At 41.0% G+C, this 17086-nt stretch overlaps 1 protein-coding gene across 4 annotated transcripts in view; it reads left to right on the forward strand.

Annotated features, from left to right (window-relative positions):
* The window catches only part of msh3 (mutS homolog 3 (E. coli)), a 62881-nt gene that overhangs the window by 17690 nt on the left and 28105 nt on the right, over positions 1-17086 (forward strand). For all 4 annotated transcript variants that reach the window (XM_046033981.1, XM_046033978.1, XM_046033980.1 and 1 more), the window contains exons 13-17: positions 6982-7114; positions 10948-11135; positions 15114-15282; positions 15487-15551; positions 16634-16750. In XM_046033981.1, coding sequence (XP_045889937.1) covers positions 6982-7114; positions 10948-11135; positions 15114-15282; positions 15487-15551; positions 16634-16750 — 672 coding nt within the window. The remainder of the gene's footprint in view (positions 1-6981; positions 7115-10947; positions 11136-15113; positions 15283-15486; positions 15552-16633; positions 16751-17086) is intronic.

Consider the following 17086-nt stretch of genomic DNA (forward strand, 5'->3'; position numbering starts at 1 on the left):
CTTTTCAGTAATACTTGTCACCTGTTGTTTGTGGCTCCAAATGGGGCCTCAACTATCCTCCAGTTTCTTAGCTGTCCATCAATTATATTTCACCTCCATTTATTGGATTTCACCTATATAACCATGAATGAGCTAGGGACTGATGTAATGAATTTCTTGGGACCACTGGGTAGTAGGATTAGGGTAGTTTGCTTTTAGGGTTTCTGTATGTAGGTTAGAAATTATATTGTAGATTGCATGTGCTTCATATATTAGTAGTATTTATTTCGACAATGTGCCAGTACTTCAAAAAAACAAACAAAAAAAAATATATATTTGCTTATTGTTTGGGCCCCTATGTACAAGCTTCAGGTAGCTTAAAAAAGGGATATTTCTGATTGTACTTGTATTTTAATGTTTTGTGAAAAACTAAACTCGACTGAACCAGACTGAACTGAGCTTGGCATCCTGCAGCGACAAAGACTAAAACTAATAAAAACTAAACTAAAACTAAGCATTTTCCAAAAATAAAAACTAAACTAGTAAACCCAAGTTAACAACTAATTATCACTAAACTTGAAAACAAAAAGTCAAAACTAAATAAAAATAAAAACTAATGAAAAATCCAAAACAGTAATAATCTTGGTGCAGACTCACCGTTTGACCGATTTGAATACCCTTTGAAATACTTGATATCGGTCACATAGAGAATATCTGTGTTGATTTTGATAGCGTTTGAACAAAGACTTGTGGAGATATAGATGTTAATTGATTTTTAGCATATCCTGAAAAATATAGAGTGACTGACTTCTGAATTGACCATAGGTTGCAGTGAGGCAAACGTTTGTCACATATCAGTGGATGTGCTGAAAAAAATTCAGCTCTCTAGGACTTACAGGTGATTTTCTTAGATTTTTTGAAGTTTGGAATGAGAAATGTCTAGAAACTTAAATTTGTTGTAATAAGCCACGCCTACTTTGAGCAATCATTACCAAATTTTATGCATCAGCTGAGTAGTGATTCTAGATCGTACAAACTGAATTTTGTACAAATCCATGCAGCGAATTACGAGGTATAAACTTTTTGCAAGTGTAGCGCCCCCTAGTGGAAGAATATCCCAGGACTGCTCTGCGAAGCCCGGACCGAGCATCTGAACAGATGCGTCAAGTTTGGCGACAATCGCTTTAGAGCTGAGGTGATTCGTCGACGTAATAGATTATGTAAATACGTTGAATTGCATTACGTGCGTCGAAGCGTCATTCCATCTGGTGTTAGTGGGATTCCCCTGGACAAGCTCCAGCTTGGCCTTCGACCGTCTAAAGTTTGGGAGTTTTTTAGACAGACACTCAACAACGTGCTGCTCTGTGAATTGGAAATAGCTTCACTGCAGCAAAACTGCTGTCCACAAATATGTGGAGCAGCATGAACACGTGAAGCGAAAGTATCCCAGAGCACTTTGTCCAGACGGCAGCACCGCAAATCGTGTTTACTTTCTGTCTCCACACAAGCACGGCCTATTATCAGCACGAGGACACATAGTCTGTTAAAGGTATTTCTTCATCGTCTTTTGATGTCTTCCAATCAGGATTTCGACCACACCACAGCACTGAGACGGCTCTTGTTAAGGTCTTCAGTGACATCTATTTAAACACTAACAGTGGCAGAATTTCAGTCTTAGTATTATTGGATGTCAGTGCTGCATTCGACACGGTCGACCAACATATTACGAGACAGATTTGAAAACTGGGTTGGACTTTCTGGCACAGTACTAAACTGGTTTGAATCCTACTTAAAGGACAGGGACTACTTTGTGTCTATAGGTAATTACACATCTGAGCTAACAAAAATGACATGTGGAGTTCCCCAAGGCTCTATTCTGGGGCCTCTTCTGTTTAACATTTACATGCTTCCACTGGCTCAGATTATGAAATACAATAAAATATGTTACCATAATTATGCATGTAGCATGACTACATTGTTTTAATAAATTTATGAGAATCAATACCAAATTATGAATTTTAATATGAGGAGAATATTAATATCTAAAGCTCTCGTTTTGCGGTGGCACCACCGGAGATCCAATCCGCCCAGAGTCTCCGGACCTCTGGGTATGGTTTTAATAATTATACAATTATTCACTAGTGATCAGTTAGTTAATAATCGCTCAATTATCTTAAATCAGTCAGTCAATCTCATATCGAAGGGGTAAATTCTCTTGGCAGGGACTTGAAAATAGGCAATACACACACAATTCCTTGATTACAGTGGAGTTTATTAACTAACTAAGGTGACTATAAATGCTGTTACATGTACATCAAAGAAATAAACAATGGCTAAACAATGAGAAGGGGTTCTTTTGTGGGGAGCGTTTGACTCATACGGGCAGCTAATGAACGCAAGCTATGAGTTTTAAGAGTTAAAGATACTCTATTAACAACTATGGGACATCACTGATCATAGAGTGCAGGGTTTTGGTCTTACTGCGTGTCGCTTCTCCCAGCCGGGTGCTGGTCAACGGCCTCACACTGGCAGAGTCTGTACGTTCTCGGTTAGGACAGCTTCAAGCCGTAGGCCAGTCGCTTTCTCTGCCAGGGAATTGCTCCGGATGTCCGTCTTATGTAGCCTTATTGAAGAAACTTGCAATGGGAGCCAACCCTGGCGCGGGTCAAAGGCTTGGTCGTCCTTTGTTACTGCTGGCGGGACCACATGGTTGGCCTGGGCATTGGGATCAGCGTAAGTTAGCGTGACGAAATAAAGCTTAAAACTTGGTCGTTCTTCAATTAAACTTGTGTAACTTAATGGTCTGATAACTTTAACAAACAAAAAGAAAGAAAATAAAACAACAAGTAAGTTGGAAACGAGGGAAAAATCGATGTTGCAGCGCTTCGCGTGTGTGGCTGGGAAACGAACAAAGGCCTTAGCTGCGCCTAGAGCCAGAGCGCGCTGGGTGCGTGCCGACGTGCAGTTTGAAGAGGCCAGGAACCAGCAGAGGACAAGAAGGAAGAGAGCGCATGTGTCACTGCTTTTGTCTGTTGGGGCGTGGTTCCCAGAGGGCAGTCCTTTGTTTCCCTGAGGGGGCTTTGTTTTCGGTTTCCGAGAGACCGTTTTTCTTTAGACATTAAAAATCAAAAATCTATTTGCGTGTATTGTAATCAAATATCTTCCCACAATCAAACCTTAATTGACACACAGCTGTACCGTTCTTATTTTTAAGCACTTGATAAAAAGGAAAAACAATGTTAGTTAGTTAAAACTTTGAGGTCAGCCTTTCATAGGAATCATGGCATGCAATACTTATTTTGTCCACTTGGGGGAGCTCGGGTTACATGAGGAGTAAATATTCAACTTTGATTATTCTTTAAACAAACCTTTGCTTCGGAGCTGTGGAATTTGGTTAGTTAACATTAAATTCAAGCTGGAAAATGAATCGAGTATAGGATGACATTTCTTTATCATATCCTTTCTAAAGGAGTTGTCACAAAGTGTTTGGAACAAGCATTGGTTACACATAAAATGAAGTAATGTCATTAACCTTGCTGAATATTAAAACACTGCAAAATTAACTTATTTAGATTCTTTTCAGCAACAATATCAACAACAGATAGTAACAACATGGTAATATAACTGACCTAAGAGGCAGCGCCACTACTAACTTAGCAAGGATTATTATTTAAAGAGAACAACAGTTTATAATGAAACATTGTTTTAGCTCAGGAAGGCAGGAGTCGTTTGTGTTCCTCTTTCGCATTCCTAGCTTATCACACTTGCACATCAGCTAAAAGAACAGACGGGAGTGGTGTTTTATGGCCCAGCCATTCTATGGGAAAAAGGGATCAGAACGTCCGGTACTTTGATGTCCTGAGGCACCCTATAGGGAGAGGGATTGGACACTTCTTTTGCTGTCCTGCTAAGTGTCTATTGACATCTTTTACGGCGTCCTTAAGCAATGCATGTCTGATTGAGTCTCTGCAGTCCCTTACCAAACCCCAGGTGATGTCTCTAGTTTTTGCATGTCAAAAGGCCTACCTCCAGGGGAGGAAAACTTTCCTATCCCCTCCTTTTTCTCAGAGAGAGAGAGGGAAGGGATTTTTGAGTCTCCAAATTATTTGATATAAAATGCACAAATCCACACTGTTGGTACACAACATGCAGATGACACACAGATTTCTATAACGATATCACCAGGGGACTATGAGCCCATACAAGTGCTGAGTATTGAGCAGGTCAACGATTGGATGTGCCAGAATTTTCTACAATTAAACAAAGATAAAACTGAAAGTCAGTGCTCAGCTTCAATCCGTAATGTTAAGAACCACAAATCAAATCAGAAATCTTGGTGTAGTCATGGACTTGAACCTGAATTTGAGGAGCCACATGAAGACATTTATAAAGTCAGCCTACGATCACCTGAAGAATATATCAAGGATTAAAGGACTTATATCTCAGCAAGACCTGGAAAAACGTATCCATACATTTATCTTCAGTCAACTCGACTACTGTAATGGTGCCTTTACAGGTCACCCTAAAAAATCCATCAGACAGCTGCAGCTGATTCAGAACGCTGCTGCTAGAGTCCTCATTAAGACCATCACTCCAGTTCTGAGGTCTTTACATTGGCTTCCTGTATGTGAAAGAATTGATTTCAAAATCCTGCTGTTAGTTTATAAAGCACTAAATGGTTTAGGGCCAAAATACGTTTCTGATCTTCTGCTTTGTTATGAAACATCCAGACCTCTCAGGTCGTCCGGGGCAGGACTGCTTTCTGTCCCCAGAGTCAAAACTAAATGAGGAGAAGCAGCGTTCAGTTATTCTGCTCCGTGTATCTGGAATAAACTCCCAGCTAACTGCAGGTCTGCTGAAACAGTCATTCTTTTAAATTAAGACTTTTCTTTTTACCATTGCTTTTAATTAACTATTTACACGGTGAGAAATGAGTAGGTAATTGAGTGAAAAGATAATGAGAGTGAGATTGAACAGAGTGAAGGTAGTGGTCTTAAATCTTGCACCGGAGTGATTTGCCGGGACCTCTGTCCACCTGTAAATGCGCATATGGGTCCAGAGTATAACTGGATCAAAGTGGCCTGCGGACAGACATGTCCTGGTTTCTCTGTAGTGTCTGAGGGTTTTTGGAATTTCAGTGGACCCAAAGATTGCTATGGACCTGAGTACAGACTAGCTAGAGAGAGTAGATTAAGTGTACTTCTCTGTTTATTCTGTTTTCAAAATAATTGTAACTCAATTATTTGCTCAACCCCTCGGCCTGTTTTTATTTTCCATTTAACCCTGATTGTACACTGTACTGTAACTTTTACTGTCCAGTTTTACCCTGTTTTAATGTGTATTTATTTTTTATTTTTTTCAATTTCCCTATGTTGCTTTTAAACTTTTTTTATACTTCGCTGTTGCTTTTATGTTTTGTGTAAAGCACTTTGAATTACCTTGTTGTTGAAATGTGCTATACAAATAAACTTGCCTTGCCTTCATGTTAAAAGTAATTCCTGCACTGCTGCTGTCATGGTAACTTAACGTTACTCACACATTAAAATGATGAAAGAATTTTGACTCTAGACGAAGCCGTTTTCGAGATAATTTTCAAAAACGTAAAGTTGATTATAGCGCCACCATCAGGTCTATCAGTGCCATTTTTTTTGCCTGAGTAGTGGGTGGAATTTGCAACCCACCTGCCAATTCTGGTGAGTTTTTGTGCAGCAGTTTTTTCTGCCCAAACACTTTTAGCGGAGAGAAAGAAGACGAAAGTGAACAAAAACAATAGGGCTACAGCAGCTTCGCTGCTTAGATCCTAATAATTAACTGGGATTTACAGGCTTAAATCACTGCAGTTTTGAAGAATAGAGTAGTGGATTAGTGCCTGATTTGTAACTTGCATAAATGACCTTCAGAAGTGACATGACAGTTGTTATTAAATTATCTCTACTTCCCATTTTCTTTTGAATTAATATTTTTAATGAAATTCTCCAAAGTCACATCTAAATAAATCAATGCTGTTGGAGAGGATGTAATAATGCGCCCATAATGTCAACACTTTTTGCCTAACGGAGCAGTCGTTTCTCTTTTCCGAAACACTGTGGGATGAAAACACAAAAAAAAATGTTCTGGAGGCGACCTCCTTCAAATAAAAACGCTGAAACTGACTCACAGTATTGCACTACTATTCTAGTTCCCTTCTCTGCAGTGTAATTTTATTATCCATATATTGATTGATTGTGTACATATTTACACACTCTGTGTGTGTGTGGTCCTCTGCCTCCCACATTGTAGGGATTATAGCTGTGGATTTGGCACTGCTCTGAGATTATCCAGATAGCTCCTCTACAGAATTTCAACATCGATAAAACCCAGATTACACCCAGGCACATTAATTCCAAGATACAGTGCAGCAGCACATGACACAGACACACATGCATCTGCACACCCACACGCCATCAGACACAAAATGATGAAGTCATTGAAGCCTTTATCTCCTTTTTTCGCTCCATTTTCCCCCCAGATGTGTATGTTCACAGAATAAATTTGTACTCTTTGTGCCTTCTAATATAATGCATTTTTACAGGTCAGCAGTTTACACACTAACACCTTATGAATACACATAACTTAGTGCTCCATTAATACACCTCTCTTAGAAAGGATACCCTTAAGATTAGATGTGAAAATTGCATAAACTGAAGACATTTACGTTAATAAAAATAATTCTATAATCCTTTCCCTCATAGATGGTTGACTTTAAGTTGTTCTGGCTATTGGAAAACCTCAGTACAGCACAGAATTTACAAAGGTGATTTGGCGGTTATTTGTTTTAGGTTCAAAGCGTCTTTTAGAAAAACAGAGCCTTTCAATCAAGGGCAATTCAGCTCCCCAAGTGACAAATCTCCTTTGCTGATGACTGGGACTGAACATATATTTTTTTTGCCTTCCTTCATTCCCATCTAATTTATCTCCTTCCTTTCTCCCTTCTTTCTTTCCTTTTCATCCATGAACCCACAGGTCTATCTCAGGGAGGCAGGATGCTGTGCAGGAGGTCCTGGAGTCACACTCTCTCACCTTAAATTCTGTCAGATCTCTGCTGTCGCATTTGCCCGACCTGGAGAGAGGCATCTGCAGCATATACCACAAAAAGGTAAAAAGTAAGGAAAAGGGACACCTTTTGCCTCTATGATAATATTTTTTCTGACAACCTTGGTCTTATTTTTGTAGAATAGGTAATCATTCCTGTCAGTTCTGAAAACATTTTACTCACCATCTTAAGCTAAAATATGTGGGCGTAGTGACACCGTTAAAAAAATGTCAAACCAGATGCAGGTGATTAAAAAAGCTGTTTTGCATAAAAATGAAAACCAAGACAATTTTCTCTTTCTCCGTTTCTCTCACCCCCTTTCTCTCTGTCTTTTTTTTTATGGCGTGCTTCTTGATTAACAACAGGGAGCAGTCGCCTCAGTGGCACTTACCTGATTGTCTGACAATCTCATTTCCCATCGGGCCCATTTTCGAAATGTCAGAAGGCTTCATCCCGTGTGTGTGTGCGTGTGTGTGTATGTTGTACAGAAATGAGAGAGGCACTCTGGCCGAGCTTGATTTCTTGTTTCATGTTCAACTTCATGACTTTTTTATATATTCACTAAACACACACATACCACACACCACACAAACAGGGGCCATAATTGCCATTTTACCGTCTGTAGATAAATGGGCCTGTGTGTAATGGCCCGTGTCTCTATGGCTCCATTGACATAAGGGAGGGGTCCATGCTTATGGTCTCCAGTCACTGTCTGTTTGGGTTCATAAAAGAGCATCAAGGGGCTGCTGAAATGGGGGACCATTAAAACCGCAGCATGTGATTGATAGTATAAAGCATTGTCAGTGTGACTCTCATTAACCTTTCATGACTTGGTACTACACTGTAAAATCACTAATGGCAATATAATGTCAATATTAAAGCTGCAAGCAGCGATGGGCGGGCCCTCGCACTTGTAACGCGTCGGAGTGTGAGGCGACCGCGTTGCATATTCTGGAGTTCTGCCGGTGCGGCTGTGAATTTGCTATGCGCTTCAGACGCTGCATGAAGGTGTTATACGTCACTTCCTGTGTCCCCTTTGTGGCGCTACATAGCACTTGGTGCTATGACTAGTAATAAATATTGCCGTGTAGATGTGTTTGGGGCGGGACAGTTATCAAGCATGTAAGGTTTTGTTCAGCTGTAAGCATGTACACTGAAGTTACAACAACTTCCTGTGTCATGGCGAAGCATCAAACTCTGACGCCACGCCGTGAAGGACACGCCGTTATCTGAAAACTCACAAGATTCACAACATAGCATCATCAATGTCTTAAGGCTCCTCTGAGACTGTTTTGAAGCAGGTGAGGCAAATATGTTGGGAGTAGTACATAACAGCGTAAAACTTGACACTTCCTGTTGCCAGCAGGTGGCGCTATGACATTGTGTGTTTATTGGCATATGGATGTGTTCAGGGCGTGACTCTCATCCTACTTGTACAGTTTGCTGCAAATCAGAGCATGCACACTGAAGTTATAACAACTTCTTGTTTCACGGCGAATCGATTTTGGACACTAAGCCATGGACATGCCCATTGACGAAAACTCACAGATAGTACAACTTTTCATCGTCAATTCGTTTAGAAGGCACAGCAGAAATCTGAAGTGGATTGGACTAAATTCCTAGGAGTTCATTAAAGTACGGAGTGTGTAAATCGTCCAAAAATGACCATAAAATTCAAAATGGCTGACTTCCTGTTGGCTTTAGGGCATCACTCCAAGAGGCTTTTTGGTACGTCTGGACATGATACATGTGCCACAGAAATTTCATTAAAGTCATTTCCCCTTGCCAGCAGCTGGCGGTATGACCATGGGTGAATGTTGGCATATACATGTGTTCAGGGCGGGACTCTTATTAAATGTGTAAAATTTCGTACAGATCTGAGCATGTACAGTAAACACTTCCTGTGTCATGGCGAAGCATGGCACTTTGCCGCCACGCCACTGCCAAGCCGTTAACCAAAAATTCACAAGTTTTACAACAAGCCTCATTAATGTGTTAAGCGTTTCCTGGGACAGTTTTGAAGTTCATATGTCCAGCCTGCTCGGAGTAGTACATTACAGCGTAAAACGTGTCATTTCCTGTTGCCAGCAGGTGGCGTTATGACTTTGAGTGAATATTGGCATATGGATGTGTTCAGTGCGGGCCTGTTATCATATATGTCAATATATGTTGGTACAGATGTGAGCATGTATACTGAAGTTCTAACAACTTCCTGTTTTGTGGCGAATCATGGACACCACGCCACGGAAACGCCCATTGACGAGAACTCACAGATAGCACAACTTTTCATCGTCAATGCATTTAGAATGCACAGCAGAAATTTGAAGTCGATCGGACTAATTCCCTAGGAGGAGTTTGTTAAAGTACAAAGTGTGTAAATCGCCAAAAATGACCATTTAATCCAAAATGGCCAACTTCCTGTTGGGTGTTGGGCATCGCTCCAAGAGGCTTATTTGTGTGTCTGGACATGATATACGTACCACTGAAATTTCGTGCAAGTAGGTGAAACATTGTCTGGGGGCTGCTCTGTACGGGACGCTAGCGAGCCATTTTGCCACGCCCATGCGGGAAACCCATAAAATAAAAAATTTGTCGCCGCGTCTGAATTATGTCCAAAGTTTGGTGAGTTTGAGTATGTTTAGGCCCCCAAACTTAAGGTTAGTTTGCAGGAAAAAAAAAAATAAATTCAGTTTCAATAGGGACTTTGTATGTTTCATGCTCGGGCCCTAATAATGTACAATATCACCTCTCTTCAGAGGAATTTCCATGCGTAGCATTGATTAATCATCAACTGGATTTCATCTTAAATGATCACCGGTTCTATTTTTAAAGCTGCAGCATTGATCACGATGAAACATAAGAGAGTAGTTTGTGTATTAGATTGTAGACAGCTATCTCATAATCTGGATTATCAGCAGTTACCAAAAGAGCTGATATTTACACAAAACGTTTTGGTTAAACGCTTAGTTTGGTTAAATCGCCCTAGAGTTCATTTTCCCACTTGATGCGGTTCGTTTGGGCAGGTGTGAACAGCAGGAATGGCACTCGGGTGCGCACCAAAAGGCAAGTAATACTCCGTTTACCCTGCCAGTTCATTAAGTCCATAAAACATTTGTGACAGCGATACCACAGCATACAATAGGCTAATAAGCCCCGAGTTATTAATGGAGGCCTACATCTCTTGTTTTTACGTTATTATTCATAATAGGCTATGTGGTCGATCTGCGGTCTAACGTTATTAGTCATGCTTATAATAAATTATTACTTTGTGAGCTGTTTGCGAGACAGATCAGAAGCATTAAAGTGCTGCATAAACTTCTGTCAGTCACCCGAGTTTGATTTCCCCATGTGTGTCCTGATGATGCAGGATGACAATTGCCAAAGCTGTCCAATAAACAAGTTACCTGTAAGTCTGTGTAACGTCATGGTTACTTCTCTGGGTTCGTTTTGCTGTGAAATGTGTTTTGGGACTATGTTTTATTTCTTTCTGCCATATTGTGGAGACTTGCCGTCTGTGCTGCTGCTAATGAGTGGTGTCTCTCAGAGTGTTGGCTGTTATAAATGGTTGCTCTTTAAGCTTGGCTGTCGTAACCAGTGCAGATGAGATTTTGTGATATAATCTCGCTGGCCCACAGATTCCCCCAGTAACACACACACAGACACACACACACACACACACACACACACACACACACACACACACACACACACACACACACACACACAGGAATACAACATTAAATGCACTTTGTTGGAGAACAAAGAAGTTATTTCTTATTTCTGGTTTATAAATGGCCATTGAGTTTTGATCTGTTGCAGCTTGTCTTACAATTGAGATACACTATGCAACCATCAAATCTTATGTGTGTCTTTATATGTGTTTGTGTGTGTTTTAGTCTTCCACGCAGGAGTTTTACCTCATTAGTAGCAGTCTTTCTCGCCTGGGGCTGGAACTGCAGGCCTTGCTTCCAGTTATCCAATCACAGATCAGCTCGCCGCTGCTCCGAGGCCTCTTGTTGGACACTCCTAACCTGCTGGCTCCTGCCCACAGCTTCCTCAAGGTGCTCAATGAAAAGGCTGCCAAGTAAGTAAAGAAAAGGATGTGTTTGGGGGTGAAAGAGAGAACTATTGTTGCATGAGCCGGCGTTACCTAAAAATCAATACAGTGCAATACAAAAATACAACATGGCTGGCAGGCTAGCACTGACATGTTATACACAAACTAGTCGGTACTGATGTACTGTTTAAGTAGATATCTCACAGCTTTATGACTAACTGGCTGATGTGCTACTCAGAATGTGATAGCCTGAAGATTTTGTCTAAGTGGTCATTATTGTTCATTATAAAAGAAAATGGTGAATCAAGTCGAGACTTTATCATTTAAATAGCTATATTGTAGTCTGGCAGATATGAAGTGCAGGACTGCAACTACAAATGACTTTCATTATGGATTCATCTATTGATTTATAAAAAAAAATTTACTCGTCTTGAAAATGTCAGAACATTATGAAAAAGGCCACCACACTTTCTCAGAGCCCAAGACCACTAACAGTCCAAAACCCAAAGATTTTCTATTGCCAATGATATGAAATAGAGAATCAGGCAGACAATATTTATCGACAAATGTTTTGAGCCCTAGGGAAGGGCTTATAATAATACAGTTTTTGGGAAGATTGTCTTGCTAATTAATTAGTATGAATTGGTACACTGTGTTGTATCATAGTCAGGATCTATGAAATGAAATTTATTTTTATCGGCCACTTTTGAAATATAAGCTGTTGGGGGTTTTGTCAACATGGTCAGGTTTGGTTATTAGCTGAATATCAAAGATATTCTAGAAATATTAATAAAATTATTAATATTCAAAATTATTAATTATAATTAATAAATACGAGGCACCACCCTGGGATCAGGGACCAAGAACCAAATATGAGCCAAGTATGATCAGTCTAAAATCGGGTTTGTCTACCTATAGATGGCAAACAGAGAAGGGTAAATCCGTACACTGGCCGTGGCAACCAACCCTTACTACAACCTTATACACAAATAATCACAGACAACGACTTCTTAAAACTATAATAGGATTTATTTAACTCAAGCATAGATCAATGATCAATAACTTTAGCAAGTAAATCACTATTAACTATTCTCTGCAAAAATAAAATAAAGTCAATAAACAAATCATACAAAAACATACAACAATCCAGCAAGTGTGTGTGTGTGTGTGTGTGTGAGAGAGACAAAGGAGGGGCGGAGACTAAGAGAGGCGGGTGGATCCGACCATGTGGGTGGTGCCAGATCCGGTTGTGCTAGAGGCCAGCTGATTTTGGAATCAAGATGGCGGTTCAAACCATGTGGTTTCAAGATCAAGATGGTGAAAAATCAATCTCCCCTGAACTAAAAAAAAATGGGGACGCACTCTGATGCTAGCCTGCTGTGGGTCACAGGTCTGGTTAGCTTCAGAGATCATGTGGTGTGTGCATGTGGGGTTAGTAAGCAGAAGGAGGAGAGAAAGGCACAGAGCAAAGCCATATACATATGATATACCACAAACTATCTTACAGCCACCAGCAGTGAATGATTCATTCAGCAGCGGTTGCTGGCTTTGGATTAGATAGAATGTGCAATTGGATCTGTTCTCACACAACAGAACCAAACACCAGAAATCCTAATTACTGTTGAAAACACTTTCAATCAAATTCACTACATGAAGCTTGTAGAAGTAAGTTACAATAACAAGGTTATACACTATCTGCTGCCCAGACATACTAAAGCCTCTTGCGTGTCGCTTTGCGTCAGTCCTTTTGGGAAATCTGGAGGAGTTTTCTCTCGGCTCGGTTCTGACGATGCCGGTAGGTTCAACGGCACAGCTGATTATTTGGCAGCAGCAACAGCAATCAGTGAAGTCGACGTTTGTTGAGAAGGTATAACACGGAGGTGATCTTCTCTAAGTTAAGCACGGAGTTTATCCATCTTCTTCTGCAGGCACGAAACGTTATCTTGTGTATAACAGTTTCTTTAGGGATCCAAAATTGTGTTGGTAACACAAAGAAAAATAATAGAGGTAAAAAGAAAGAAGAAAACAGAGTTACTCGTCTGGCGAGTGAAGTCTGTATTCAGGAACAAAGGAAGTTCAGCGCTGAAAGGAAATACCTCCTTTGGCTGTTGGTGCAGTTGCAGAAAGGCAGAGTTTGTTTACCTCCTTACTGTCCCCTGAGGAACTTGGAACGGCAATGAGGGTTCGAAGGTGTTCGGTTTTATACCTCTGTTGACAAAATGGCTGTACTTCCTAGGAACTACTCCGCCCCCTGAAAGCTTAAGCCAATACAAACCTTTGGTTTTAAAGTTTAGGGTTCACAGGTAGGTGTGAATTAACTGACTAGGGCCATCTGGGCTTCCCATTGTTCTCTGACCCCCTTTGTGTAGTCAAGCCGCATGGGCAGGCTTTGGGGAATCCAACAGGCCGGGGTCTGGCTTGTAGGATATCAGAAGGCCCAGTCTTTGTTCTACCAGACTGTGTAACCCAACAATGCTCTAAATGAATGAATAACGTTTAGCTTATTTAGGCATAATTTAGAGTAAATAATGTTGTAAATGTTCAATATATTTACACAAAACATTACATGCATGTTTGCGTGCACAAAAAGACCCAGGTCTTTCAGCACACAACAATCACTCCACCTTACTAAACAACCAGGTAATTCAATTCAAGAGGCACAATCAATATATGATTATCACTGTAGCCTATATGTCATCCATGACAAGAGGGAAGCAGATTAGAAAGGGCAGAGTAAAACTGGTTACTGGATGAGTAATGGAGGAGAAGAAGTATCACATTATAATAATTTCACAGAAAGATAACTTGAGAACCAAGTCATGGCATCAAATAATATCATCAGGTACCGGCAGACGACAAGAAACACAAAGTTCACCACAGTCTGTTACAGTCAGTACTCAATACAAAGCCACCAGTTCAACCGCCAATGAATCAGGTCCTTTTCTCAATTCAAATCTCCACAAAAGTCCATATCTTAACAAAAACCTCCTCTTCTGGATCCCAGGAAGCAAGCAAAAAAACCAAACTCATTTGAAGTTTCAATACAAGCTTAGTGATTCTCCGACAACACTCGGAGTTACACTCGTAGTCTGGCTGGTGCTGTTGGCAAGCAGTGCACTGGCTCTAGGACGGAGTGGGCTCCATTACTGGTGAGTTCAGTTTGAATCGCCGCCACAGAGAATCCCTGTGCTGACTGCTGGCTGTGTGGGTTATGTTTGATGTAATCGCCACAATACACTAACTTTACTACATGTGTGTTTCTGTTGTGCATTTTCCCTGTCCGCCAAAGGGGTGGATGGCCCGACGATTTCACCTGCCACTGCCAACAGTTTACCCGCATTTGACTGTTGGCAGCTCCTAATATCAGACTGGTCATAGTACTGTATTATCATTGTCATGATCTCAAAATTTTTATCCAAAGCGATTTACAATTGCTATTTATGTCAGAGGTCGCACGCCTCTTGAGCAACTAGAGGTTAAGTGTCTTGCCCAGGGACACATTGGTGGATGTCGCAGTGGGAATCGTACCTGGGTCTCCCACACTAGAGGCAAGTGTCTTATCCACTGCTCCATCACCACCCAAAAGTTATATTCTCTATGTTGAAGGAGAAACTGGCGTCTCTTTGACTCTTCTACAACTGGATTCTTTAGATGCTGGTGCAAAATGGTGAATCTAGAAATAAGTCTAACAAGTCGACATGAGACACCTATGTTCATGTCTGTGTTTATGTGAAAATCAGAAAAACACACCACAGTACCACAAAATTAGGCCTAAAAATGTACAGTACAATGGAGCTGAACAATGAAGCTCCAAAGAAAAGGACCTTCTAGTGACATATGAATGATTTTATTTTTCAGTTTTTTCCACTGATGAAACAGGTTGATGTCTCAGAAACTGTCCTGTATTGTGTGTCTGTCCCCCCTGAACAGGCTCATTGGATGTGTATTGTGATATGTTCCCAGCGGCTGTCACATTTGGACTCTTTGTTTTTTGTGTTTGTGGAGGTCGGGAAATAAGACCGAGCTGTTCTCAGATCTGTCCGGCTTCCCGGTGCTGCGCGAAAGGAGGGAGCAGATCCAGACTGTCCTAAATGAGGTTCAAGAGCACCGCGAAGAAATCCGACTGATTCTGAAGGCCCCGGCACTCGACTACGTAACCGTCTCTGGACAGGAGGTACCATCCGCGTGTGTTTGAGAGTGAAAGACAGGTGGGAGGAGATTGATGGCCTGATTTGGGTGGAAGACTGAGTCACAGGAATGATCTGATGTCTGTGTGTTTTTGTATCAGCGTGTGTCAGTTTTAATCAAGAGTGACACATTCTTTTGTCTGTCTGCTCCCGTCTTGGTGATCAAAGTCTTCCTCCTTCTCTGCCCTCAGTTTCTGATTGAGGTGAAGAACTCGCTGTCGTCCAGTGTGCCACCTGGCTGGGTCATAATCAGCAGGTGATCTCACAGTTGCAGCATGTACACGCACTTGCGCACACACATTCTTAACAATATATGAGTTATATCATGGCCATGGAAAATACATATTTCTGACTGGTATGTTTAAAATTGTATATTGATTTAGGACACCGCCTTTTGTGATCATCTTTTTATTGATATACATGCAGTATATTTCAATGAGAACAGCAAACCCAAAAGCATCGACAGTTGAAGCAAGATGACAAGACAATCCAACTATACCGCTACATACACGACCAAAATGCAACAGCGGAGGTGTATTTAATTTGGTAATTTTGAGTGGTTTAAAGCTGCACTAATCAATATTTTCTGGATTAACAATAGATAGAAAAGAGTATGTGTAATGTGAAATGGGTCACTCATAGTGATGAACCCACAGCGAAATATCACCTGACTCTAAAGTTACCAATGAGACTTTGTCAAACGTTCACTGTAAATAAATAATATTTAGAGTTCATTATTAGCAACATAAGCAGCTCCTTATGAGCAACATCGATCGCTGCAGCAGTAAACTCATTTGGACTGACAGCTCGGTGGATCTGCTCACTGACAACAGGAGGTGTCGGCACTTCCTGGCAGCCTCGCCTCTTTCTGGTTGTTTCTACGCTAAGTGTATTGATGCATTTGAGGGGTCGAAAATAATGGACTCAGTATGCAGTATGGACTCAGCCCCAATTGTATTATTTTCTTATGTCACACTTCATCATGGGTTATGTTTTCATATTAAAACTCTCACTGTATTCCAAGGAAGTGGTTCAGATGCCAAAGGGTTGTGATCCCCCAAGGGGTTGCAATATAAATCAGAGTCGGGAGTCGGGAGATGACTAATTAACAGAATAAGAAAGAAAGATGAAAGATACACAAAATAATATTTAATTTAAAGACATTCTGTGATAATGAGTAGAGATTGCTTTGTGAGGGGAGACAACCTAAAAGGTTGGTTTCCGGCAGTCCCAACACTTATTGATGCTCTGTAAGTGGCACCTGTTATTTTAACAGTGATTGCTGTGCCACCCTATAAGTATACACTAAATACATAGTAATTAAATTTTCTCCTGCAGTACAAAGGCTGTCAGCAGGTATCACTCTCCTTTCCTGGTGGAGCGCTACAAGAAGCTGCTGCAGCTACGGGAGCAGCTACTGCTAGACTGCCAGAGGGAGTGGACCAATTTTCTAGAGTATAACACACACACACACACACATACATACATACACATACACACACACACACAGCTGATCATAAACTTAAATGAAAACTGCTAAAAACATGTCAGTCTCTGGCTCGGCGAGATGCCTGCACAGCTCTCAGCCTGCCAGATTTAGTCTGTTTTAGTCAAGTACGCCATCAATGCCGTCTGCACAAAACACAGTATGCACTTACCTTAATTTACACTTGAAATCTCTCTCTCTCTCTCTCTCTCTCTCTCTCTCTCTCTCTCTCTCTCTCTCTCTCTCTCTCTCTCTCTAGTCAGTTTGGGGAGCACTATCACACCATGAAAAGGGCTATTAGTCAC

Source organism: Micropterus dolomieu, linkage group LG21 (assembly GCF_021292245.1).
Source record: "Micropterus dolomieu isolate WLL.071019.BEF.003 ecotype Adirondacks linkage group LG21, ASM2129224v1, whole genome shotgun sequence".
Taxonomy (NCBI): Eukaryota; Metazoa; Chordata; class Actinopteri; order Centrarchiformes; family Centrarchidae; genus Micropterus; species Micropterus dolomieu.